This window comes from Capricornis sumatraensis, chromosome 20, assembly GCF_032405125.1.
Source record: "Capricornis sumatraensis isolate serow.1 chromosome 20, serow.2, whole genome shotgun sequence".
Classification (NCBI taxonomy): domain Eukaryota; kingdom Metazoa; phylum Chordata; class Mammalia; order Artiodactyla; family Bovidae; genus Capricornis; species Capricornis sumatraensis.
Window position 1 is genome coordinate 15,964,096 of NC_091088.1, and position 27,194 is coordinate 15,991,289.

The 27,194-nt window shown below is 44.6% G+C and overlaps 2 protein-coding genes across 2 annotated transcripts in view; both read left to right on the forward strand.

Annotated features, from left to right (window-relative positions):
• The window catches only part of CDH13 (cadherin 13), a 1,023,138-nt gene extending 1,015,068 nt beyond the window's left edge, over nucleotides 1-8,070 (forward strand). The window contains exon 14 of the mRNA XM_068992038.1: nucleotides 7,122-8,070. Coding sequence (XP_068848139.1) covers nucleotides 7,122-7,129 — 8 coding nt within the window. The 3' untranslated portion in view covers nucleotides 7,130-8,070. The remainder of the gene's footprint in view (nucleotides 1-7,121) is intronic.
• An 8,060-nt stretch (nucleotides 8,071-16,130) lies between these two features.
• HSBP1 (heat shock factor binding protein 1) lies at nucleotides 16,131-20,502 on the forward strand. Its single transcript, XM_068992440.1, has 4 exons — nucleotides 16,131-16,259; nucleotides 16,809-16,875; nucleotides 17,416-17,536; nucleotides 19,047-20,502. Exons 1-3 carry the CDS (start codon nucleotides 16,215-16,217, stop codon nucleotides 17,532-17,534), a joined length of 231 nt encoding a protein of 76 aa, XP_068848541.1. The 5' UTR covers nucleotides 16,131-16,214; the 3' UTR covers nucleotides 17,535-17,536; nucleotides 19,047-20,502.
• The last annotated feature ends 6,692 nt before the right edge of the window (nucleotides 20,503-27,194 follow it).

The following is a 27,194-nucleotide window of genomic DNA, read 5'->3' on the forward strand; positions in this document are numbered from 1 at the left end:
GGTTGCTGCAGATGACCCTGAACTTGAGCTCAGACAGATGTGCCCAGATTGGTTAGCTGGTCTACCAGGGCCCTATTTCTCACTGCATGGTGCAGTGTAATCTTTAGCTAGATTTAAGGAGATTCTACACCCTTTAAAGAAGAGTCATGAGAATGCACGGAAGGATGTGGAGACTGTAGGAAAAGAGGTGATTGCATATTTACACAATCTTTTCACTGACTGGTTGTCATGACTGTGACATAATGAAGGATTATTTTAAATAAATGAACTATTATGCCAAGTAATAGTGGTGTGAGCATCAAATAAATAGATACGGGTATCAAATATTTCCTATTTGGGGCTTACTAGTCCAGTTGCTTTTGAACTGTGGTGTTGGAGAAGACTCTTGAGAGTCCCTTGGACTGCAAGGAGATCCAACCAGTCCATTCTGAAGGAGATTAGCCCTGGGATTTCTTTGGAAGGACTGATGCTAAAGTTGAAACTCCAGTACTTTGGCCACCTCATGCAAAGAGTTGATTCATTGGAAAAGACTCTGATGCTGGGAGGGCTTGGGGGCAGGAGGAGAAGGGGACGACAGAGGATGAGATGGCTGGATGGCATCACTGACTCAGTGGACGTGAGTCTGAGTGAACTCCGGAAGTTGGTGATGAACAGGGAGGCCTGGCGTGCTGCAATTCATGGGGTCGCAAAGAGTTGGACACGACTGAGCGACTGAACTGAACTGAGTCCAGTTTTAACCTTAGCAATTATTAACTTGTAACTAATGCCATTCAAAAGACTTTGGGGCCTCAGAATTTACCCTCTGAGAAGGTGAATGGTGTTGTTGTGAATTAGGAGGCTAAAGAAAATGATGATTAGAAAATAAAGACAGAATTTATTGTATCCTGGTGACAATGTTGAGTGGAGTCAACAGGAAATCTCATTCCAACTTCAGACACGTAGAGCTCCCTGCTGAGCCACTGACCTCGGAATGGAATTAGAGAGGAGAATTTACAGTGCAAGGTCTCTCCCTGGACGGATGGATAGATGGATGGGAGGAAGTGAGGGATGGAGTGGGGAGAGAAAGGAAAGAAGCGGGGGAAACAGAGAAAGAGAGAGAGAGGGAGGGAATATATATTCCTCTCTCCCTCCCTCCTTTCCTTCTTTCCTTCCTTTTGTATAAAACATGAATATTACAGGTGAAGCTGAAATCCCCTGTCCCTCTCCCCAGTTTCATTTCCTGTTCTCTCTCTCCCGAGACAATAGCTGCCATGACCCAGCGTGTGTGGACATTGTTTTATGCTGTTACTACACACCACACGCACACACCCCCCATATAGTTCTACTTTGTGCAGTTTGTCAGACTTGGTCTAATTCATATTGCGTTGAGCCTGATGTGCTGGAACTCTCTGTTCTCCCTCTTTTCATTACATTTCCAAGCCCCATCTATGTTGCTATAGTTCAGGGGTTGGCAAGCTTTTCTCATCAAGGGCCAGGTGGCAAATATTTTGGGCTCTGGGGTCTCATCAGGGCTCTGTTTCATATTCCTTTTTATAGCTGTTTTGGTTCTGTCTTCCGTGTTTTAGCACCCTTTAATAGTATGAAAACCATTCTTAGCTCGAGAGCCAGGCAAACACACTGCTCTGGTTCATTCACTCTAACAGCTAGAGAGCATCCCTTCCCATCCGAGGACTATGGCGCAGTGTACTCCCCTATCAACAGACACGTGGGGATTATTTAGTGTCCTGCTCTGACCCACTCTACTGCAGTAAACCTCTGAACTCTGTTTTCTACCAGCTTCTCAAGTGAGCACTAGACGGACACGGAGCAGAATTCACATATAGCAGAGTCAGGATAGACCAGAGGGCAGTACTTCCTGGGTGATTGTACAGAAATAAAAATGCTGTGTGTGCATGTGTGTGTGTACACAGATGGAACAGATGATTGAGTAGCCACTCACACATCACCCACAACTGGTGGTGTTGTTTAGTTGCTAAGTCATGTCCAACTCTTTTGCAACCCCATGGACTATAGCCTGCGAGGTCCCTCTGTCCATGGAGTTTCCCAGGCAAGAAAGAACACTGGAGGGGGTTGCCATTTCCTTCTCCAGAGGAATCTTCCCAATCCAGAGATCGCACTCACATCTCCCACATTGGCAGGCAGGTTCTTTTCCGCTGAGCCACCTGGGAGGCCCATAAACACAATTACATGACACCAAAGCCTGACTCTCCGTGAACCAAGGCTCTTCAAGACTCTGCTCACTTACCAGCCCCTCTAGGCGGCCAGTGAGTGTTTTAATGGAGGCTTCCTGCTCCAATTGTTGAAGTACAGATAGATGCCCAGCCCATCCCACCCAGGGAACCAACAGCCCGGGTGACTGTAGCCTCCAGCACACATACCCAGTGTTTGCGTATGTTTACACAATATTTTTTACAATAATACACATGCCTGCTACTCCAAATCATCATGTTAAATGCTAGTAAGATGTAATCTGTTGAGATTAAAAGGAGTATAATAGGCATGGCAGCATCTGCTTCCTCCGACAAAGGGTTTTCTTGCTCCTCCTACTTTGGAGCACCCTGACCTACGGGTGTCAGTAATGAGCAGGTTCCCCAGGATGGCTCACTTCTCCTCTCTCCCGCCTGAGCTCTTGGATCACAGTTAATCCAAGACAGAATTGTCTGGTGACTGCCAAAGAACCCGTGTTCATTTTATACTCAAAATAGCACCACTGAGAAAAGACAGGTGCATGCATTCTGTGTTTGAAAGGTCAGATGCACTTTCCGTTCTCACCTAAATGGAGAGCCACATGGTTATCCCACTGCAGGTCAGGGCACCTGAGGACAGGCCATGATTATCCTCAGAAAGAAACCCTGAATATCCTTATGCAGCTGGAAATGACCCTCCCACGTTTTGCACCACAAGACATGTCATTTCAGTCCCCAGGTAAGATAAATAGTTAAGAACAGTTGTCATCACCGACCTGTCTGACTTCAAAACAAACCTCACCCTGTCCCTATATCAAACGCATAAGATTATTTAATAATGTTCATTTGAACATTAGAGATGCCTGCCAATGATTCCTGTTTTCTTATAGACCTAGCCCAAGATGTTCTTCCTAACAGAGAAAGAATGAAACTAATAATGTAGGCAAATGAGAAACTGGCAGGAATAAGACACCTTGAATGTCCTATGGCTCAGACTCTCTCCTAAGAGCAAGGTCAGCGTGGCTGACCCATGACAATGGCAAGAGGGCACACAGAAATGGGTCCAAAGTATTAAGCAAAGTGGGGGCATGAGTCCTAACAACACTGTAACTATCAGTAGATTATAAAGTGCAAGGACAAGAGAACTCCCCCACCGGCCATGGTCCTTGAATGAATGTGGAGGTTTGGTAGAATCTGTTCGATGTTTCTTTAAAGCAGGGAGTGGCAAACTACAGCTCAAGGGCCAAGAAAGGTTCACTTCCTGATTTTAAGATTTGATTCAATGGCACCTCACTCCAGTACTCTTGCCTGGAAAATCCCATGGACGGAGGAGCCTGGAAGGCTGCAGTTCATGGGGTCACAAAGAGCCGGACATGACTGAGAGACTTCACTTTCACTTCTTACTTTTGTGCATCGGAGAAGGAAATGGCAACCCAGTCCGGTGTTCTTGCCTGGAGAATCCCAGGGACAGGGGAGCCTGGTGGGCTGCCGTCTATGGGGTCGCACAGAGTCCGACGACTGAAGCGACTTAGCAGCAGCAGCAGAATACTGATGCTCCCTGGATGTGCCAGCTTGCTTTCTTTGGAGGGTCCTAGGGGGAGAATTATGCATCCCCTTGATGTCATCAGCATGTGATTTAAACAACAAACTGGCAGTAACAGTCATTTCATTTACATTTTTTATTGCTTTCAATGTAATTTTATTGCTTTCAATGCAATCAGCGGTAAAGAATCCGCCCACCAGTGCAGGAGACTCAAGGGATGTGGGTTTGATCCCTGGGTTGGGAAGATCCTCTGAAGGAGGAAATGGCAACCCACTCTAGTATCATGGCCAGGAAAATCAGATGTTCCATGGACAGAGGAGCCTGGCGGGCTACAGTTCATGGGATCGCAAAAAGAGTGGGACACAACTGAGCCAGTGAGCAGACGCACAGAATACAGAAGGTCCATCCGTTTACAGACTTAACCTATGACTGCTTTCTGCTACTACCACAAAAAGAGCTGAGTGGTTGCCCCCGAGACCCTGTGGCCCAAAAAGTCGAAAACATTTACTCCCTGGCTCTTGGCAGGAAAAGCATGTCAATTTGGTCTTTAAAGCCTTTGTTCATAAAACTGCAGGGCTCACGTCATCCAACGTGGGAAGAGAAAATGGGTTTTGCTCCTCCTCCCAAATAATATTCTGATTCAAGTAGACTCTCATGAACCAAACACCTCTGTTCTGTGGCTTTTCTCCTTATTTCCTTCATTGCCCTGGTGGTTTTATCTCACTCTGTAGACGAGACACTGATGCTCAGAAAGATCCCAAGGTGGGTAAGCATGGAGGCCAGTGTTCATTATTAGACTGCCTCCCTTGTGGAAAAAGATAATGAAAACATTTCAGTTTATTATGATACCATAGGTGGCTTTGTTGCATTTGAGAGTTGAACTGAGAGAGACGCAATTCCTTCTTTGACATCCCAAAGTAAGAGAAATAAAACTAATGACATTGAAAGCAATAAAAAATGTAAATGAAATGATTTTTACTGCCAGTTTGTTGTTTAAATCACATGTTGATGACATCAAGGGGATGCATAATTCTCCCCCTAGGACCCTCCAAAGAAAGCAAGCTGGCACATCCATGAGGGTTTTTGTGCTGTGACAAGGCAAGTTCAAGGAATATTGTGCTGAAATCTTTTCAAACACTGTTTTAAATTAATTCACAAGAGCAAGAATATAAAAGAACAGATCAGGTGAACCATTTGAATAAGTACCAAAATTAAATGTCTCTCTGTTGGAAAGGAGGGGGCATTGAATTGTAACCTTGATGATCACAGTGAAGAAGTTTAAAGAGATGACCAAATGAGCAAAAAAATGGTCACCGGAAATACTTTTCATTCTAATGTTTTTTATTAAGGTTTTATTTGCATTCCATAAAATTCACCTATTTTAAGGGTGCAGTTTGATGAATTTTGGTAAAGTGTAGCCACTCTACCATCAAGATGCCATTTCTTGTACCCCTTTCTTGTTGATCCCCTCCCCAGAGTCCAGACTCTCATTGATCTACCTTCTCTGATTAGATTCTTGCCTTCTCTAGAATTTTCCATAAACAGAATTGCACAGTCCGTGTCATTGAGTGTATCAATATTTCGCTCCTCTTCATTGTGAAATGTATTATGGGCAGGGGGAGAGCCTGGAGGAGCTCCAAGCCGGAGTCGAGCAGGCCACCCTCGGCCTGCAGACGGAGCTGGCCTCTCCAAGTTTATGGACAACGACAGTCAACCTCTGACGTCCCAGGGCTTTCTATGTGCCACACACATGCACAGCTAAGAACATTACATCCCTGTGAACTTTTTCATGCGATCAACTCAACAGTCACAGGAGATATGCTGTGGTCTGACTTGACTTAAACGGGGCCTGAGGGCTTTCAAATGGAGTGGATCTTATCAAGTCAAAAAATTTTTCCTATTTTTCTCAATGACCAAAATGATTATTTTAAGTTATTGGTCTCACACAGGAAAATATTTTTAAATGAAATTAGTTATACCATTTAATGTGTTCTTTTCCAGTCTTCAAATGCAAGTGAATATGAAGAATATAGTTTACTGCAGCCCAGGTCACCAAAGAGTTTAAGGCAATGGTGTAGCAAGGGCAGAAAAATTCACCTGAAAAAAAAGGAAATTAAATGAGTTCAGAAGAGTCCTAACCCCAAAGGAATTCACCTGTCAAGCTGTATAAAAATCCCTAGGTATAGAAAATAACAATGAAACTTGCATCTGAATCAGCATGTTCATGTCCATGGTCCTTTCTGTTAAAACAGCTTTCTCCCTTAACCTCCTCAATATCATTTTATTTACACTCGAGTCACATTACAAAGATTTTTTTATCTAGAATTTAGAGCAGCTGCTCTAAATTCTCCAAACAGATACATGACTACTTTAAACTCTGAAATCAATGGGGTGCAGGACAGGTTGGTGATGTTTACACGCTGACCCACCCCCTTAACAGATTTAGAATGAAAAGCCCTGAGCTTTGCAGAACAATCCATTATATTCCAACAATCAATTCATTCCAGAATAGACTATACTTGCCTTGTGGGTTGATCTTTTATACATTTTTGTTTCTTTGTAACACGAGTTTTTCGTGGTACCTTCTCCCTGTACAAATCCAAGATATAATAACAATTAAGCAAAGGTGCCAGAGAGCCAAGCTGCTTCCGTTCACCCTGTCGTCAGGCAGAGTGGAAGTCCCTCAGCTGGCCTAAAGCCTAGAGAGCAAGCAATGCAAACCCTGGTGCAGGTCACAGAGAGGCAGGGAGGGGCCGCGTGCAAACAGGCAGCCTCGAGGGGGAAGCTTGAAGGGGAGGAGGGGGCTCCAAAAGGAACTCTCTGCCAGCGCCTGGACTGTAGCCCCCTAAGAATTCTGACCTCCAGAGTGTAGGAGAGTGAGTGTGTGTGGTTTGTGAGCCACTGAATTTGTGGTCATTTGTGACAGCAGCCCTCAGGAACTCATACACCATCTCTGCAGAACCACCAGTTACTATCTTGCTTTTCTCAGTGACCAAAAATATATATATATATGTATATGTATCTGGGATGATGGTCCATTTCTAAGCTGCCAAGTAGGCTTGTTTATAAAATAGCCCAGCCCTGGGCCAACTGCAGAAGACAGGGTTCAGTGAGGCAGCGGGAGGGGCCACGGTTGATCTGAGGTGTGAGACATGTGGTATTCGCATTTTCAGAGTAGTCCAGCTTTTTGAGTCATAAACCAGGAGAACTATTCCTTCTCTCTTCAAATGTTATGCTTAAGAAGAAGAAAAAAAAAAATCTTCCCCAAAGTAGTACAACATTTATAAATGCATTTATTATAGCTTGCCAGTCATGTATCTAGTATTTAGCTAAAATGTTTTTGAATCGAGTTGTTATGTTCCTTGACTTGACTCTGAATCTTTTCCATTCAGGTCTGTGAGAACTCCTGACATCTGAAGCTTGATTCCCAAGTTTCCCTAGCAACAGGAAAAAAAGAAAAAAAAAAAAAATCCAAATCTGAAGATTGCCGTTTACAGCTCTCGAACTTCACAACCAGGCCTCAATTGTTTCAGATTTTCGTTTTCTTTGCAATTTTCACTTAATCTGTACTTCACCATTTTGACAGCATCTTCCTTTTCCCCTTTAATTAATGGAATCCTCTGAATTTTCCCTTGAGTGTTTTAAACATCATGGCATAGAACTTGACCTTCTGGGAGGAGGAACAATGAATACTTTTCCTGATGTGTTTGCCATGTTGCCAGTCAGCACTCCACACATCTGGTTTGGTCTGTGGGTTAGTATTTGTATATGTATGCGTATCTGTATGTGTATATACCCAGTATTTATAGAGACAGACTACAGAAGCTTGCTCCTCATATATTGTCACCCTTCCCCAAGAGGTCAAGCACAGAAGGGGTAGAAGCTAAAGCAGCCGACCCCTCCGGGGCCTCAGCGTCCAGTTCAGCACTAGGGCAGAGCACAGAGCTGGCGCTTCTCCTCGACCCACCTTCCAGGCAGGTCCGCAGAGGGGGACAGTTTTCACTGCCATCCTCTGTGAGGATGATCCTGAATGACGGTGGTGAGGAGCAGAGCTGGACGTTTCACCATCAAATGCACGGGCGTCTATCTCTCTGCATTTTTAAGTGTCCGGAAACCACAGTCCCAGTGGGTTTTCTGGGGACCTGGCCCAGGATAGAGAACCTTGCCCTCCTTGGCATATGTACAACAGCCAGTGACATCACGGAGGTCACACATGCGTCCGAAGAGGCCATCAGGTACCATGTGTATACATATATCAGCCCACATGTACAGACATACATTTATGCACATACACACCATTCGTTTCCTATATACATGCATACAATAGAGTAAATACAGGTAGTTTTAAAAGTACCCTTTTGTGTGAATCGACGGCCGTCGTTTGCAAACCTGAAAATAAAAGATGTTCATTATGTATGAGAAGTAACTGATTTTTATTCTGTGAGCATGCGAACATAAGACGGAGGTTAGTGCTTGTACCAAGGTTATCTTCTTGTCCATACGCTGTAACGGAACCATCAAAGCTCACACCAAATTTTTCTAGCAGATGAACTAGTGACAGCCTGTGGCTTTTTCTTAGCGCTCGACACGAGCTAGGGTCAGGTAAGTGTCTTAGCATATTTTAATGCCGTTGCTTACTAAAGGTTTTAACCACACTCACGCACACACGCGGGTGCGCACACGCTTTCTTATGCAATCTCTGTTTGCACCTGTGCTTTTCAGTTTGCCTTCACAGGAAATAGAAGTCATATGTTGTCTTTATTGTAGTGAAATTATGCAGATGGAGTTCCATATATTGTATTTGTTTCTATAGTAAATCTTTTTGAAGCATATAGAATGCAGAGGTTTTTTTTTCATTAAAATAAATGGGTGTTGGTGGTTAAAACTGCTGGACGGTAGCTCTTCTCTGATTTCTACGTTGCTGTCTAATGTCACAGACACTGGGTCTTGCCCAGTGCAAGTTCACACTTCTGGCCGGCCATTTGGGTCCCCCGACATCAAATGGGTGAGTGGGAAAGTCAGCAGCCCCACTGAGGGTAGGAGAAGCCTCAGGGGCAGAGGCTCCAAGCCTGCAGTCCCACTTTACCAGGTTTCCTCTTCTGGCTCCACAGGGCGCAGCCTTGTGTCTCCCCGGTGGACCTCGCTCCCCTCTTCCTGCAAGGCAGAGGGGAGGGCTCACCGCGGAGCACAGCCAGCAGCATCCTCAGAGGCCAGGCGGTCAGCAGCCTGGCTCACAGGCTCGCTAACTAGGCATCAGGAAGCTCGCCTCATCCTGAGCCCTCCCTGGGGAGGAAGACAGACATCGAGTGACTGTCCACTCAAGTGTAAGACTTGCCCTTGCCTCTCAAGCCCACAGGCTCTCCAGCACTTTACAAATCATGCTGGTAGCTCAACTTAGCTTAGAACACTGAGAAATCAGAGGAAAGGGCACACTTCGTGAACAAGCAGGATATGCCTTAATTTTCCCTTATTTAAGTATATTCCCTGTCCCCAGGATCCTCGTCAAGACAGAGAGATTTCTGTCATGTTTGCTCTTTTGAATCCCTTCAAAAACAACAACGAAATAGACCAATTCTTAGGAGCCAAAATGGTACCATTTCCTGAATCATAGGGTGTATTTAAATTGCTAGAATACAGTTGCACTACAGAATCAAAATGTTATTTCATAATATACCAATGTATTTTATTTCAGTCTAAGTTACTGGGAAAAAAAAAAAAGTCAAGTGAGAGCCAGAAATTTCTTTCCCATTACCAAGCACAAGACTGTGAGGATTTTATTTTCACTGAATGAAGTCACACCTTCTCCATTTTTTAATTAGTGTATTAACCATCTTAGTTAATTAAAAATTACATTTTCTCCCCATTTTACCCATGATTAATTGTTTCAGATGGTTTGTTCTAAGAAGAACATGCGAACATTTTCTAATTTCGATACAAGTTACCCTTGATGCTGTCAGTTCCCTCCCAACGGACATCATTCAGGGAGAGGGGTCTGCCCTGGCTCTCCACCAGCACCTGCCAAACTGAACATCATAACAAAATAAACCCAGCTACATTTCATGGCAGGTGTGAAATCAGAGATCTCGGTGATCCAAAAGTTAACTCCTGTCCCCCCAAGTACTCGGTCACTACCAAACCAACTGAGCGGGATGGAGAGCTGAGTGAGGGGTGTTGTGTGGGGTCTTTAAGAGCTTGCAATGTACTTGGCTATAAACTAATTCTAAAGGGTCTCCAAGCATTTTCTGATTTTCTAAGTAGAGCGCGCTAATCTAGCCACATGAAGTTGATTGAAGCAGGAATCATCAGGTGAATCACACCAGGTAGAGAAAAGTCACAAGAGAAAGGTGACCACTGAGAAAGAAGAAACTACCTTTTCTATTTAACTACTAAATAACAGAAACAATAATAATGATGGTGGTGATGGTGGTGATGGTGATGTAGCTGCACTCTTCATAAAGATGATACAACCCATCTTATCTGGCTGTTGAGACTCGGAAGATTTGGGACTTCTTGTAATGCTATGATAATGGGCTTTCATAATTGTCCGTCTACCGCAATCAATAATTCCTCTGCTATGTAAAATGCGTTACCCTTATTTTATTTCCTATTGCTACTGGATTAGCCCACTGCTGAAAAATTTCTCTGCTTCTGACTGTGTTTGGCTCAACAGTAAAGAATCCACCTGCCAATGCAAGAGATGTGGGTTCCGCTCCTAGATCAGGAGGATCCCCTGGAGAAGGGAATGGCAACCCATTCCGGTATTCTTGCCTGGGAAATCCCATGAACAGGGGAGCCTGGCAGGCTACAGCCCATGAGGTCACGAAACAGCAGGACATGACTGAGTGGCTAAACAACAGCAATGTAAAAGCATATACAAAATCCGTAGAGACAGGAAAAAATGGGGGGACTAAATGTGTGAATAAGGACCTCAGATAGGAACTTTAATTCTGTAAATTAAGAATAAGTCTATGATTTACACAAATCATTTAGAGAGGCATCCAATTGGAGAGGCAGAAAAGCTCCTTCCTACCGTGCACGCTGCATCACTATCAGAACAGCAATCACTGGAGGGTTGCTGAACTTGGTAAACTTTTGAAATTTTGTTTGGTCCCAAGTCGCTCAGTTGTGTCTGACTCTTATCTGATACAACAGTCTCCTCTGTCCATGGGATTCTCCAGGCAAGAATACTGGAGTGGTTGCCCTTCCCCTCTCCACAGGACCTTCCCAAAGCGGAGACTGAATCCAGGTCTCCTGCATCGGCAGGCAGATTCTTTACCCTCTGAGCCGGTCCCAAGTGCTTGCTGGGCGGTAGGGCTGCAGTGAGAAGCAATGGGTGTAGTAAAACCATAGTAATTTTCACTACAATGCTCTGAAGTCTTTGAGAAAGTGGTTCATAGAAGTCCTATAAATATATGCTGAATTCTCCATTTTCTGCTACTTTTTAAAGCTTTTCCTTTATATTAGTCATTCTTTATAATATACCTGCATTCAGATTATTAAAGGGTTTGAAATGAAGGCTATATGAAAAATTTTTGCATTGTCATGCACTCGTGTCAATCCTGTTCTGGTGTTAAACATTATTTATTTCCCCCAAGATAAAATTTTTCAGAAATTTTAAATGAATTTTTTCATAGACATTTAAAAGAGATAAAAGTTTATTATTTAAAACTTTTTTCATTCAACTGAAGATACTGTACCTTTGGGCCCTAGTTACTGACTTGCTTATAGTCTCTAGGCTATAAATCAACGTTTGATTTACTGTGTAGTTGCCATGAAATTTTAACTTGTTTGTGAAACAGTCAAATAAAGGTGATCTGAGATTTTTAATGTGTGTGCTTGGGCTTAGACTGGCTTTAGAACAGTTTAAACACAGTGACAAAGCAAAGGTATATTTTTTCAAATGGTGCTCTGGTTGGCCTATAATATTTAATGACCAAAGTAAAACCAAGTGCTGCCTGCCTGCCTAATAATTAACTCTTTTCCCACCTTCTTTTGTAACAGTCAAATCCTTCAGACTTGGGAAAAGACATATAGATGATTGGTAGGTAGGTACGTAGGTAGAGAGAGGAGGTAGAAAGATACAGAGTGAAATAGAGATAAGCAGGTACAGGAAGATGTCAAGATGACTTAATTCAGATTTTAAACAAAAAGGGGAAGGGGAGGATGCTAATACTTGGTAAGAGCCTCCTACGGTGAGATATTTTACATTATTTGTGTGTGTATTTACATATTATGTTATACATTTTATATGTAATATGTAACTATATATTACATAGATAATTTATATAATTCAGGGAACAGTGAAATAGAGATTATCCCCACTGTACAGATGAGAAAACTCCATTGACATAGTTGAAACTGTCTTAAGCAGGTCTCACTCCTTGGTTGTTCAGCTGCTCGGCTGTGTCCAACTCTTTGCAACCCGATGTACTGTATCACGCCAGGCTTCCCTGTCCTTCACTATCTGCTGAAGTTTGTTCAAACTCCTAGTAAGTGTATGTGTGACTCCAACAGTGATCTTTTCCTACTTATCCTAAGCCAGTACCACCCGTATGACACCCGGAATCAATGGAACCAAGTTTGTATCATTACACACAATGCATGAAATTGATGATGACAAAGCCACTGAATAAGGACGAGATCAGCGAAGCACACCAAAGCCAAACTTGTAAGTCAAGAGTTGCTAAGAAACATCTCCTTCCTCCCTAGGCAGTCTGTCTGCAGGAAATTGCTAGTTTTGGTAAACAAACAGCAAATCGATTCCTTGTCAGGCAATCATGGTGACACTAATTTGGGAAACTCCCATAACGAACATGAGAAACATCAACCAACACGTCAAACCGAAAGCAAAACAATTGGAGGGATCGGGATGCCACCAGTGACACCATTCTTCCCATGAAAGCAGTTTTCTGTTCTTTTGTGAACAGAGTCACCAGGGGCCCTCCCCAGCATGCACTTCAGGACACTAGCAAAACTTGGTGTCACATGGGAATCCATGCCAGGGAGACTGTCCTGGGGCAAAGGCATTTCAAAATTAAATTTGTCAGAACTAAATTAAACTTTTGTTTCTCTCCACAACAAAGCCCTACCTTTGGTGCTCCTCCTCTGATCCACCAAGAATGGACCCTGAATCCCTGCCCTGCCCTTCCTCGCACCAGCAAGGCAGCATCTTCTCTGCTCAGGATTACTGAAGGCTTGTTCTCTACAAAATGGGTATCCAGCACCTGTAGAAATTCCCAACCGTCCTGGCTGTGACTTATCCCCAAGGAGAAGAGATGTGTTCCTCTGATTCAGCAGCATTTCCCAAAGTGTGTAATGACAAACTACTTAAAGCAAGCACTGCCTCTTTATCTCTGCTGCCCTGCCTTCTCTTAGGGCAGAATTTTCTAAACTGTCATCCTACAGGAGCATCCTCATGGTTTAAGGACATCCATCTCCCACCTCGCCTAACCGGACCACACCAAGATGCCACTCATGCCGTCAGTTACAGCCATAGCGTGAAACTGTATACCTTTAAATTTGTGATTTTTACTTAAGTCAATACATTTTAAGTGAAAATCGTGCCTACTATGAATGAAAAACCAGCATCACTCGGGATATAGTCAAGTGAGGCTCGAAAAAAATGCAGAGCAAAATGGCAGAATGAGAGGCTCCAGTCCACACGCCCTCCCCCATCAATTTAATGACCACTCGTGGATGAGGACACCTTTATGGAAGCCCAGGAGTACACCTGAGATGTTCCAGCACCTCAGTGGAGCAAAAAGAAAACTGAAAAAGATGCCTTTCTCAGAGGAATCTGAAAAAGGGCAAGAAGAACAGTTTCACTTTACTGCATCACCCATCCTCCAAGGCAGCCCAGCTCAGAGCCAAGAGACTCCTTGGTCCACAGTTTCTCCTCTGGGAAAGCAAACTGAGCCTCTGCTCCCCGCACCTTTGCAGGACGTTGCCCAATAGGCCACTCTGTCTGTCCCGCAAAGAACAGAGAGGCAATCTGCACAACTGAATATGGTCTGAGCCAGCTAGAAGCTGAGAGGACGTGCCCGGGGCTCACAGCACTGAGGAGTCTCAGCAGCTGGCCACAGATCCTACTGCCTGGCCACAGGCTCCACCATGAGCCCTGCTCACAAACAGCATGGAGGCTCCTCAAAACAATTAAAAAGAGAACTACCACACGATCCAGCGGTCCCACTACTAAATATTTATTCAAAGGAATTAAAATCAGGATCTGGAAGAGATGTCTGCACTCGCAGGTTCGCTGCAGTGTTATTTACAACAGCCAAGGGGTGGAGCCAAACAACTCTGATGCTGGGAAAGATTGAGGGCAGGAGAAGAAGGGGGTGGCAGAAGATGAGATGGTTGGATGGCATCACTTGATGGACATGACTTTCAGCAAACTCCAGGAGTTGGTGATGGACCTGGAAGCTTGGCTTACTGCAGCCCATGGGGTCACAAAGAGTCAAGACATGATTTAGAGACTGAACGGTAACAAAGGGGTGCAGACAACCTACCTGTCCGCTGATGGAAGAGTGAATAAAGAAAACGTGGTGTATGTGCACAATTTAATATCATGCCGCCTTTAAAAACAAGGAAGCCCTGCCGTTTGCGACACCATGGATGGACCTGGAGAACATTTTATGAAGCAAAATAAGCCAGACGCGGAAAGACAAATAATACCTCACTTGTATGTGGGATGTAAAATAGTTCAATTCACAGAAGCAGAGAGCAGAACCAGAGAGAGATGTTAGTCAAAAGGTACCAAGTTTCATTTAAACAGGATAAACAAGCTCTGGAGATTCACTAGAGAATAGTGCTCATAGCCACAATCCTCTATACTTAAAATTTACCACAGGGTATTCATTACATTTAGTGTTCTTTAGCACACATTTAAAAAAATATATTACTACTTTATAACAATATAAAGTATTATATTTTATTTTATTATATAAAATGTATTACCTATATTACATATATTTAATATTTATTAATAGTATATGTTAGCATATCAGGAAAACTTTGGGGTGTGACAGATTTTTCTGGTTCTGATGGGGACAATGACTTCATCAGTTCAGTTCAGTCACTCAGTTGTGTCCAACTCTTTGTGACCTCATGGACTGCAGCATGCCAGGCTTCCCTGACTTCATAGGCACATACTTACCCCCAAACTCATTGAGGTCACTTCCTCCTCTGAGGGGAAAGGGCTGAAGTGATACAGGTGCTGATGGAGGGACATGTGTAGGTCAGGAGGGAGGTTCTGACAATAGTCTCTGTTTTCACTGCAAAGTAGAATAGTTAGTCATCCTCTGAGAACCAGGGGATGATGCACGGGGTCTACAGAGACTGGAAAGGTTTGGAACGTCCACGAAAGGCTGGAGGCAGTGCAGCCCGGGCCACCAGAAGGCACCACAGCCTGAAGCTGCTGCGGGGCATCGTCAGAAGGGACTTGCTCACCTGCACTCGGTGACCTGGAGACCCCAGTGCACACAGCTCAGAGCAGGCTTAGGTCCTAACAGCTGATGCGGGTGCCAAGTCAGGAAGGAAAGAACCAATGACAAGGTCTCGAAGGCCCACCCTGCGGTAGTCACTTCCCTGCTCAGCCAACAGACACCTCACTGCAGTTGTAGCCACATAAGCATCAGTCCTGCTTAGTGGAAGTCGGGGAACTCAGGATCCAGAAACAAGGCCCGGCTGGAAGCAAAGCACAAGCATGAGAATAAACCCAAACCATCTGGAAAGGGGAAAGGAGAACTACTTCAGTCACTCAGTTAATTAAGAAATAGGTGTTTTGTTTTGTTTTTTAATTCAGAGAACATAAGACACTTAAACAGAAATGAACGTTGTTCAAAACCAAAGTTTTAAAGGTTAACTGCTAGTGCCTCACACTTAATACAGTAGTTTTGTTAAGAGAACAATATTCGGTTAAGTTTGGTGTGTCAACCCCACAAAGTAAGTGTATCAGCCATGATGATAAATTAGTGGAGCTTTCGCATAAAGCAGCTGTTTAAAAGATGTTGGCCTCCACACAGAGAAAGTATGTCGTCTTTCTGCCTAAGTGCAAAAGAAAAAAATCCTCCACTGAAAAAGTGTCAAATTTGCTGGCTGTTTTGAAATTTTCAGTCGCGACAGAAAAGTCTCAAAGTCTCCTGCCAGAAACAGACACCAAACACAACTCCAGATCCAAGCCTCACAGCATGTTTGTTTCACCTTTTTCCTCCCGGGGCGGGGCCAGGAGCGGGGCGCGGTCGGGGCGGTGGGGTGGGCGTGGCTTATGGCGCGGGGAAGTGCTGGGCGGGGCCTCGCCTCGGAACGGAAGCGCTCAGAGACAGGCCCTTCCGGCGCGTGACGCGAACTACGGCTCCCAGAATGCCCAGTGGTCCCGTGAAACTGGCCTCGGTCGTCGCGAGAAGTAGCCGCTGGGGCGTCTGCGCGAACAAACGGAAGTATAGGTGAAGGTCTGAGGCAGCACCGCCAAGCTGGGCACCGGGGAGATGGCCGAGACTGACCCCAAGACCGTGCAGGATCTCACCTCAGTGGTAAGGGACGGCTGTGCTAGACGCACCCGAGGCCGCTGCCACCCCGGGCGACTCCGGCAAGGCCCACGGACCGAGGCGCCTCTCCGCGGCCGCGCGGGGCGGGTCTCAGGAGGCCCCGTGTCTGAAGGCTTTGCTGCCGCGGCCCCCCTACCTTGCCTGCCACAGGTCGCTGTCTGTAGGCCTCTCACCTGCGGACGCGCCCGGGTCCCCCGCCCCATTCACTCTCGGTGACCCCCGAATCCCGCAGCTCCCATCCCAAACCACTCCGCCCCAGGCGCTCCACCCCAAAACACCCAAGGTGTTGGGAATCGCAGAGGGTCCAGAAGGGAGGGAGCGTCACCAGCCCCTCCCACCCCACCCCCGCCCCAAGTCTTATTCGCCAGTTGGGGAAACTGAAACCCGGACAGGGAAATTGAAGGCCACGGAGCTGCGGAGAATTGGGGCTGAACCCGGGGTCCTTGGTCTCCCCAAGGGAACAGAGCTTCTACCCTGATCCCGTGACAGCGGCTCTGGGGTAAGCGTGGGGTGTTGTGTTTTGTCCTTTCACAGGTGCAGACACTCCTACAACAGATGCAAGATAAGTTTCAGACCATGTCCGACCAGATCATTGGAAGAAATATCCTTTATTTGTAGTCAGTCTCTAGTGGGTCATTGGATCCCATGTTTCCAGATAGTAGTGGCAATAAGTGGGTAGTTTGCAGGTCAACTTCCACTTGTCATTTATCCGATTTTTTTTTTTTTAAGTGAGCTTAGGTGCACACTTTTGAGAAGTACTGTGCAGAGATCTAGAGATACAGCTGAGCTAGATCCCTGGCAACAAGGAACTTGCAGTCTGTCGATAATATTATCTAGAGTGGTTGACTGTGAGCTAAGCATTTCATTTGTAGATCTCCCGTGATCCTCACCATCACCTCAGGAACAGGCTGTAGCAGATAAAGAGTCGGAATCTTAGAAAAGTGAAAGAACTTGCCCAGGTCCTTTCACAAGAATAAGGGCAGGGCTGGGATGTGCTCTAAGCCAGATTCTGACAATGTCCAAAGGAAATGAGGAAACCACTTTCATTAAGCCACTGTGTTGAAGGCCCTAGTCTGCAGGTACCTGGGAGGGGGAAGAGTAAGAAGTGGAAGCTCTGGCGCCTTGTCTTTAACTTCCCCACTCGATGACATGAGCAGTCGCATTGATGACCTGGAGAAGAACATAGCAGACCTCATGACGCAGGCCGGGGTGGAAGAGCTGGACGGCGAGAACAAGATCCCGGCCACACAGAAGAGCTGAAGGTGAGCGGAGGGAGGGGCAGGACCCTGGCACAGGTCCCTGTGACTCTGATGTAGCTGGACTCCCTCTAGGTCTGTCCCCCGCCACGAACCAGCAAGCATTCCCTTGTTGCCCCTAGGGACTCCAGGCTCTGAATTGTTCATGCCAAACTAATTCCTTATGAGGAGTATATTTTTTCCTGTTTTTATCAGTGAAACCTAGATTACCACTGAGTAACATTAGATAACACTGAGTTTATACCAGTACAGCCAAAACAAAAATGTATATTTTGTTGTCCTGAAAATTCGAATCACTGGCAGATCTTCCAATGGCTTTTTGAGGTGTTTTTGTTTGTTTAAGAGAACACCCACTTTGCCACCTTCATAAATGCCATAAGTTCTAGGGATTCTCTTGCAGGAACAACCCCTGCACGAGGTAAATGCCAGGACAAAACTGATTATGTGTGATTTAGATGACCTAAACTATGGCCATGTTAACCCTTTATCCTAGAGTTGATTTAAATTTCCAGGGGAGAGACTAATAATCAAAAAGAGCAGTTAAAGCAAGATAGCTAGACACACGGGTGACTGCTTTAGTCTCGCCATAGTGGATTCCTTCATGGTAAGCCTTTTCTAGAGTGTGGCGTTTACCTCATTACAGCCCAGAAGTCGTTTTTAAACTCTCTTTGCACTTTTAGCATTTTGTTATTGTTGTCACTGCTGAGTTGTGTTTGACTCTTTTGTAACCCCCAGACTGTAGCCCGCCAGGCTCCACTGTCCATGGGATTTCCCAGCTAAGAATACTGGAGTGAGTTGCCATTTCCTTTTCCAGGGGAGCTTCCTGAGCCAAGGATTCCTGCATTGCAGGCCGATTCTTTACTGCTGAGCCTCGGGGGAAGCCCTTTAGCATTTTAATTTCCTGTAAAAAATAAAGTTTACTGTGAATGTTTAGGTAACTAGAGTACCAAGCAGAACATACCAGAAAAGACAACAAATTCTTTTTTTTCTATTCTGAGCATGTCCTGGCTAGACCAAATTATAGATAACTATGAAATACGGGTTGCTTTGAAGTCCAAGAAAATAAATAAAGGTTTGAGAGGTAAAAAGTCTTAAATTTACTGTTACAGTAGATCGGGTTGTTGCACTGTGTGAGTGAATCACAAAGTTGTCTTTTGTGGTTGTCACCTTGCTTCCTTGTAGTCTTGGGCAATGTCCGTCCTGTCTCAGGAGCTCCTCTAGGTCTCATGCCATCCAGCCGTCACAAATCCCATCAAGTGAATGAGAACACCCTCTCAAGCTGCAGGATTGAAGAGTTTCAAGTGACAGGCATAGTGCTAGAAAAGCAGTGGGAGCAGGAAACAGTCACAATTAACTTGTTAATAAAGGTTTTTATTGTAGTTTTGCTAGGATTTTATGCAGACAAAATATTTAGTTCAAATGAGGATTCTGAAAGGATTTTTTGTTACTAATTCTATGTATTTTATTTGTCCTTATAGAATGAATAGCACATTGATGGCTTTTCCTTTCTCAACAGGTTGCTTGTCTTCGCTGGAATCTGGAACACCTTTTTACAAGCCCAGAGAAGACAGATGGCTTTTTCAACTAACTACTATGTGTAGACAGGTTTTATATTATAAAGTGTGCATTCTTCTTACCACATACTATAGAGTTAGTTTATGGAGTGACTTCCCTCCCCTGCCCCCCATGTCTCCTGAACATGGTGACTTCACATCTTGGACCTTGGTCAGTTGTGCTATTAAACACTAAAACTTTGGCAGTTCCTGCATACAGTTGTCCAACTTTTTAGTGTATTTTTGTGAGGTTATTTTTTTTCCTGTCATTCCCTTTGTAGTAGTTGCTGTTTGATAGAAGTTTCTGCGTGATTTTTTATTAGACATAGAGTAAACTCTTGGTTATAATTAGATTTTGTGAAGTAAGACGTTTATATTTAAGGGTCTTTGATTCTCAGAGTAACCATTGAGTGAACACCGGATAGTGTGTTGGTAATACTTTTCAAGTGGTTAAAAACATTTAAAATTGTGTATTCGGAATATCTGTCACTACTCTGTTGCCAAAACTCAGAACTGAACCACGATCTTATATCTGAGTCCCTGAGGTCAGAGGCCACAGTAACTTAGAGTGACCACTGCCACTTTAGTGTTAGAATTTTTAAATACGGAAAACAACAGAGTTGCCTGATGTGATGAGGCGTTCAGTAGTTAGAGTTTTGCATGAGATTTGAATTCTTCAGTCAGACCCTACATTGTCCATTCACAGTCGTTACCATAGGAAATCTGGCAGGATTGTACAACTCAGTTACTCCCATCTTTTGAGCTACTGGCCAGGAAAAGAAACAGAAAAGCAAAGCAGACCGCATTAGGCCCATGCTGGCTGTTGGGCTAGAAGATGATAAATAGCTTGTAGTAGGCTTGAGTTTTTAAGAAACACTGCTTCTTGATACTGTTTCCTACCTGAATTTAAGCAGAGTAGTGGCTTTATTACTGATGATGCTGCTCAGCTGAGCGTGTCAGGAGTTTTGATCCTGGAGGCAGTGTAGACGGGAAGGAGAACCGCGTGAGTGTCGCAGCAGGGTGATTTTGTAGAGAAAATGGAAGAAGTTGAGGAATGAAGTAGTGTTATGGAGAGGAAAGCCCATAGTCAACACAGTATGATTTTTTTAAAGTTTCCTATGTCACCAGTCTTAATTGTTTGTATTGCAAATGTATAAATAAGATTAAGGAACGATGTGTCCTGTTTATAAAGTATCCGGGGAGCACAAAGGATTTGATTTCTTCTGGACAAGATGGATTCCCCACTGTTAGCACCAGGCTGCAGAAAGTCCTTCACTGGGCTGGTGGGTCCTGCTCTGGGTTTGGCCCTGAAAGCCCAAAGCACAGTGGGATGGGACGGGAGCACATGCAGGTGCTTCCAAGCCTGGGAGATGGCAAGTGGGCAGTTGGGCGTGAGTTTTCAGGGGAAACTTCCCCTGACCAAAAATACCTGCCATGAATAAAGGTGCCTGAAATCCTGCTGTTGATGCTTCCTTTTATGTCACAAATGATTGGTTTTCAGAGTTTTCATACCATTTTCAGGTGATCGGCTAGAACTTCTGGAAAGGTTCAGTACCAACAGCCAAAGTGGGGACAGACGGGAGGTGCTGGGGAGACAGTGCTGCCAGAAGGGAAGGCTAGGCTCGCAATCACGACAAAGGAAAGTGAGCATCGTTGCTATGGGGACAGAGTCCAACAGACAACTCACAGTGAACCTTTTAAAATCTTGTCTGCACTGACAGTTTCCTATATGGATAACAGTGTTCTTTTATTCTATAGTTTCTGTTTTAATTAGATTAAAATAGAGGGATTTTCACAGCATGTTGTCAGATCTCACCCTGAACATTCGTAGCTACCAGCACCTGTGAAAGCGGCTGTTGTAAAGCATGGTGCTATGCGAGCATTTTGTTACATTACTTGACTTCATCCGCATGACAGCCCTAAGTTAATTCTTATCTGATCAGCCCATTTTAAACAGAAGAGACCCAGTGCTGGGCAACAGTTGACCACACAGCTGGAAGCAGGGACCCTGGAATCACCACCGACAGCTGTCCACCCAGGTAAGACTTCCAAGTTGTCTCAGCCGGGCTGTCTGGGAATGAAAAACCTGCCACCTCAGTGGATCTTGAAATTCAGTTTTGAAAGGCTAATTTCAGTTAAACATGACCTAAATTAAATAACAAACATGATTGATGTGAATTTTTATTCCGAATTAAAACTCTTCAGGGCTGTTAGAAATGCGCTCCCAGAGTAGCGTATTTTTCTTCCCCCTGGAGAAGTTATTTGAGAACAGCTATAGAAGCAAACCAGTTTCTCAGGCGTTTGCCCTGACAAACCACAGGGAGTACTGGCTACTGGTTCTCAATTGTTTCCTTGCTAGCACCCCCCAGCCTTTCTCTTCCTCTAGCATTATCCCTTGAGACCCTCTCCTAATGCCCTTTTGGCTTAAGGTCTTATCAAGTCTCTCAAAGAAAACAGTTCAGCAGCATTAAAATTCCCGTGCAGCATCACCCACAACGTTGGGCTCCTTCTAATGATGTTAAGCATCTGCATTTAGCTGTAGCTTCTTTAAAACTTACCGTGAATGAGGAAGAGTGGGTATGGTGTGTGAGTCACTGCCTGAAAACAAAAACAGCGATGGTGACTGGTCACACTCACCGAACTCCCAGATGACTCTGGAGATAAAGGAGTTTGTCTCCACAAGTCATGTCAACTCTGCTAGGAAAGAATCTGCTCAACCCTCACACGCTGAGGCTTCCACCAAGTGAGGTTAGGTCCTGGAAGCTCGGACAACTCTCCAGTACAGAACTCCTATTCCCAAGGGGCCCTGGCCACTGCTGGGAAATGGAACATTCCGTCACCCCCTGATGCACCTGTGCTGATGCAGACTGTACAAACTCATGGGATGCTCATGGCTTCGTGATGATCACCTTGGCTATGTATCTACACTTTCCTACGTTGTGGATGTATTTTGACAAATGATTCCTAGCAAACGTCTGCCTTCTAGGTGGAACGGTATCATTTCCCAATCAGTTCAGTTCAGTTCAGTCACTCAGTCGTGTCCGACTCTGTGACCCCATGAATCGCAGCACACCAGTCCTCCCTGTCCATCACCAACTCCCGGAGTTCACTCAGACTCATATCCATCCAGTCGGTGATGCCATCCAGCCATCTCATCCTCTGCCATCCCCTTCTGCCCCCAGTCCCTCTCAGCATCAGAGTCTTTTCCAATGAGTCAACTCTTGGCATGAGGTGGCCAAAGTACTAGAGTTTCAGCTTTAGCATCATTCCTTCCAAAGAACACCCAGGACCGATCTCCTTTAGAATGAACTGATTGGATCTGCTTGCAGTCCAAGGAACTCTCAAGAGTCTTCTCCAACACCACAGTTCAAAAGCATCAATTCTTTGGTGCTCAGCCTTCTTCACAGTCCAACTCACATCCATACATGAATAGTTAAGCTTAAATTTCAGGATTGAGCAGTTTGGAAGCATTTAGCTGCAAAAGGGGTTTTGTGGTCTCAGCAGCCCTACAGAGAGTGAATTCCATGCCCACAGGACCAGCAAGGACCCAGAAAGCCCCACCCAGGTGAAGCCCACAGACAAAAGAACACCCTTCTCTTGTCTCTAAGACAAGAAAATCCCTCCAAGTTCATGCCGCTCAGGCCTCAGCTCTTCAGAGCACTCAAAGGTCCCTGACATCAAGAAGTTTTACAGCTGCAACCTTTGTCTCCCCGACCCTCAGAAAACACACCCCCAGACCACTGCTCGTGATTTACTGCCTCTTACCTTTTATGCTTCACTGACTACACTAAAGCCTTTGTGTGGATCACAGCGAACTGTGAAAAATTCTTGAAGAGATGGAAATACCAGACCATCTTATCTGTGGCCTGAGAAAACGTTATGCACATCAAGAAGCAACAGTTAGAACCCGACATGGAGCAATGGACTGGTTCAAAATTGGGAAAGGAGTATGTCAAGGCTGTATAAATGTCACCCTGCTTATTTAACTTTATGCAGAGTACATCCTGTGAAATGCCAGGCTGGAGGAATCACAAGCTGGAATCAGGATTGCTGAATCAATATTGCTGAAATAACCTCAGATATGCAGATGATACCACCCTAATGGAGAAAGCAAAGAGGAACTAAAAACCTCTTGAAAGGTTAAAGAGAAAGCTGGCTTAAAACTCAGCATTCAAAAAACTAAGATCATGGCATCTGATCCCATCACTTCATGGCAAATAGATGGGGGGAAAAAATGGAAACAGTGAGAGACTTTATTTTCTTGTGCTCCAAAATCACTGTGGACAGTGACTGCAACCATGAAATTAAAAGACGCTTCCTCCTTAGAATAAAAGCTTTGACAAACCTAGACAGTGTATTAAAAAGCAGAGATACCACTTTGCTGACAAAGGTTCATATAGTCAAGGCTATGATATTCCTAGTTGTCACATACAGATGTGAGAGTTGGACCATGAAGAAGGCTGAGCACTGATGCTTTCAAACTGTGGTGCTGGAGAAAACTTTCAAGAGTCCCTTGGACAGTAAGGAGATCAGTCAATACTAAACGAAATCAACCATGAATATTCATTGGAAGGACTGATGCTGAAGCTGAAGCTCCAGTGCTTTAGCCACCTGATGCAAATAACCAACTCTTTGGAAAAGACCCTCATGCTGGGAAAGATTGAGAGCAGCAGGAGAAGGGGGCGGCAGAGGATGAAATGGTTGGATGGCATTATCAACTCAATGGACATGAGTTTGAGCAAACTCTGGGAGATAGTGAAGGACAGGGGAGCCTGGTGTGCTGCAGTCCGTGGAGTAGCAGAGTCAGACACGACTGAGTGAAGAACAACAACCTTTTATGGGTCTTGGGAAGTTGCCATCAAAATCCAGCGTTTCCAGGAAGACATTTTGAATATTAAATATAAAGCTATAGACCTGTTATGGAGAAGAAAACCAGTTAATTTTAATAGGCTGTCATCACAAAACATTTCTGGAAATTTAAAGAATATGGTTGTTTCTTTTAATGATACATTCCCCTGGTAATAGACCTCTTGACTGATTCTGTTCCACAGTCCTGCTGAGACAAAGGACAGGCCCAAATTCTCTGCAGAATGGAAGCCTCAACTGGCCTGCTACACAAATTGCCAGGCTGCAAAACAGTGTCCCAGAAAGAAATCAGACTTGCCCCTTGATAGGCAGGCAGTTCTTGATCAACTCCCCTCAGTCAGAACCCATGATCCCTGGACCCATAATTAAGAATCTTAGAGAAAAGGACCGCTCTGAAACTAGCTGAAAAATTGCACTGTCTTGCCAGCAGAATTTCAGAAAGGTTGCTGATTATCAGGTCAGCCTTGGGGTCCATGAACCCTCATCACCTTTGATTATATGAAACATCCGTTTCGCCAGCATTGCCCACAGGAAATACAGTGGGATTCAGTGGATCAGTCTCATTCTCTCAAGTGCAGACAAGGCTTTGAGATGACCTGTGACTCAGCCTCGTCCTCCCCAGAAGGAAAAGCAGTGCCTCTGGCACAGCTGAGCCGGTGTTTCTGGAGTCACTGAGAGCATATCCCCCCCAGGAACTGCCAGACATTTCTTGGGTATATTATCCTAATCTGTATTCCAGAACAGTTCTGGATGAGGTGTGTGAGTAATACTTTAACTGGGGGCTGTTTGGCAAGTTTAGAACATAAAGAATCTCTTTCTATACTCAATGATCCAGTGTTAGTAGCTCAGTCATGTCCAACTCTGCGACCCAATGGACTAGTCCATCAGAGTTTTCTGTCCATGGGATTCTCCAGGCAAGAATACTGGAGTGGGTTGCCATTCCCTTCTCCAGGGGATCTTCCTGACCCAGGGATCAAACTCAGGATCTCCTGCATTGCAAGTAGATTCTTGACTGACTGAGCCAGCAGGGAAGCCCTGTGATCCAGTAAATTGGGCGAGAATTCTTTTGACACAAAAGAAGACCCTGGGGTTGGAGCCTGGTAACCTGAGCTTTGGTTTTGGTTGGTCTTTTGTTGTTTGTGTTTTTAACATCTTTGGTCAATTTATTTTTAATTGGAGAATAATTGCTTTACAGTGCTATGTTAGTTTCTCCTGGACAACAGCGTGAATCAGCCATAAGTATACGTGTCTCTCCTCCTTAAGCCTTTCTCCCACCACCACACCCAACCCTACCCAGCTAGGTCATCACAGAGCACCAGGTCGAATCAGCCTGAGTTGTAACGTGACCACCAGGAGACTCTGAGCCCCCTCAAGGATGAGAACCAGGGCCCTCAGGTGCCAGCTGATGGCTTTGGGGGATTAGACTAGTCTAAACACAAGAAGCCCCTGGAGGATTAACATGCAGATTCCTGGGCTCCTCTTCTGTAGAATCTGATCCAGTACATGTGGGACAGGAGCTGGGAGTCCATGTATTTAATCAGTTCTCCAGTCATTTATTTTTTTATATTCTTTCTTAAACTCAGGAAAACACTACCCAGAGAAATGAGGTGGCAGGGAAAATATTCACACTCAGGCCAGGCCGGTCCTAAGGTAATTTGAAAGGAATTGAGTCTTAATTACCCAGAACATCAGAGCACAGGATAGAGCATGACCTTTCCAGCCCCGTGAAATGGAGCTCGCCCTCCAGCCCAAGGAGCTGAGCACGAAGAGCCCACGCTCCACAAGGACTTGAAGCACTTTAAATCAATTTGCTTCTTATTAAGATGCACTTCAATAAGAAATCATTTCAACTCTTAAGCCACAAAAGGGTAGCCAGTCATTTAAAGCTTCCTGAGTGCTTCGGTTGATTAAAAAGCTTTTAAAGAGTATGGTAAATATTTTACCAGAAGGATAAGTCATTCAATAAGAAGATTATTTATTAAAAACTAGTAATTTATTTAGTTCATATATCTCTATTTTCATGGAAATGCATTCTTTCCATCTGGGCCTACTTTTCTACTCCCACAACATTACCCTGTGAATTGATCATTCTGTAATACACAAATACATTGAAGTATAATTTAACTTGTTAAAGTAACGAGATTTTACTAATAACAAGGCATATCTGTAAAATTACATTTAAAAAGAACTCTTGGAGGGTTTTAAGCATAGTTTCATGTACTTAAAAAGAAATCATGTTTGCTATTTTGGAAAAAGAATGAGTTTCTCATTTATCATCCATCCTGAAGGAAGTAGCATGGCTGTTTTTCCTTCCTATTGATAAGAAGGTCCAAAACCAAGGATTATATTCAAGTACCTACGGTCAAATATTTTATTTCAATTAAAAAAAAATCAGAATAGTTTCCATTGCAAGCAATGAGTAAAAATGGACCTAACAGTAAGGATATTTAATGACCTCGTAAAAAAGTCCGGAGGTAGGCAGTTCTGGGGATGTGTAATTTATCCGTTCCACGCTGGCCAACTCCAGGCTGGCTGCCCTGTTCTTCTGACTTCCCCATCATCCCGATGCAGTATCTCCACGCAGCACGTCTGGGGACCAACCAAACCCCCCTCCCAAAACCCTTTTTCCCTGTCCCTTTCTTTTGTGGATGAGTCGTGTCCTCTCATGAGATATGTTGAAATCCTGCCCCAGGACTTCAGAGTGTGACCTTACTGGCCCGCAGAGTCTTTGCAGATGTCATCAAGTTAAGATGAGGTAATGCTGGGTTGCGATGGGCCCTAATCCAGTGACTGGGGTCCTTTGAAGAAGAAACACAGACAGGAACACAGACACAGCGTCCTGTGATACTACAGGCCAAGACTGGAGTGATGTGTCTACAAACCAAGGAGTACCAGCTACACCAGTAGCTGAGCGAGAGGCCATCCTTTTATGGCTTAAGAGTTGAAATGATTTCTTACTGACGTGCATCTTAATAAGAAGTAAATTGATTTAAATGTTCAAGCAAATTGATTTAAAGTGAAGAGTGAATGAGGGCTCTTCACTCTCAGCCTCTTGGGCTGAAGGACAATGTCCTCACAGCCTCCAGAAAGGAACAACACCAGGACACCTTGATTTTGGACTGGCAGCTCACCTTCCTTTCTGCCTGCATCTGCCCTTTGTCCCCAAAGCTCTGAACCCTCCCTTCTTCTCCAGACCTCACTAACTCATTTGGGCTATCTCTAGGTGCCTGGCTTAGCATTTTATA

Coding starts and splice junctions, on each gene's coding strand:
- HSBP1 (XM_068992440.1), top strand. CDS start 16,215: ATGGCCGAGACTGACCCCAAGACCGTGCAGGATCTCACCTCAGTG. Junction 16,260..16,808: donor TGCAGGATCTCACCTCAGTG/GTAAGGGACGGC, acceptor GTCCTTTCACAG/GTGCAGACACTCCTACAACA. Junction 16,876..17,415: donor CGACCAGATCATTGGAAGAA/ATATCCTTTATT, acceptor TAACTTCCCCAC/TCGATGACATGAGCAGTCGC.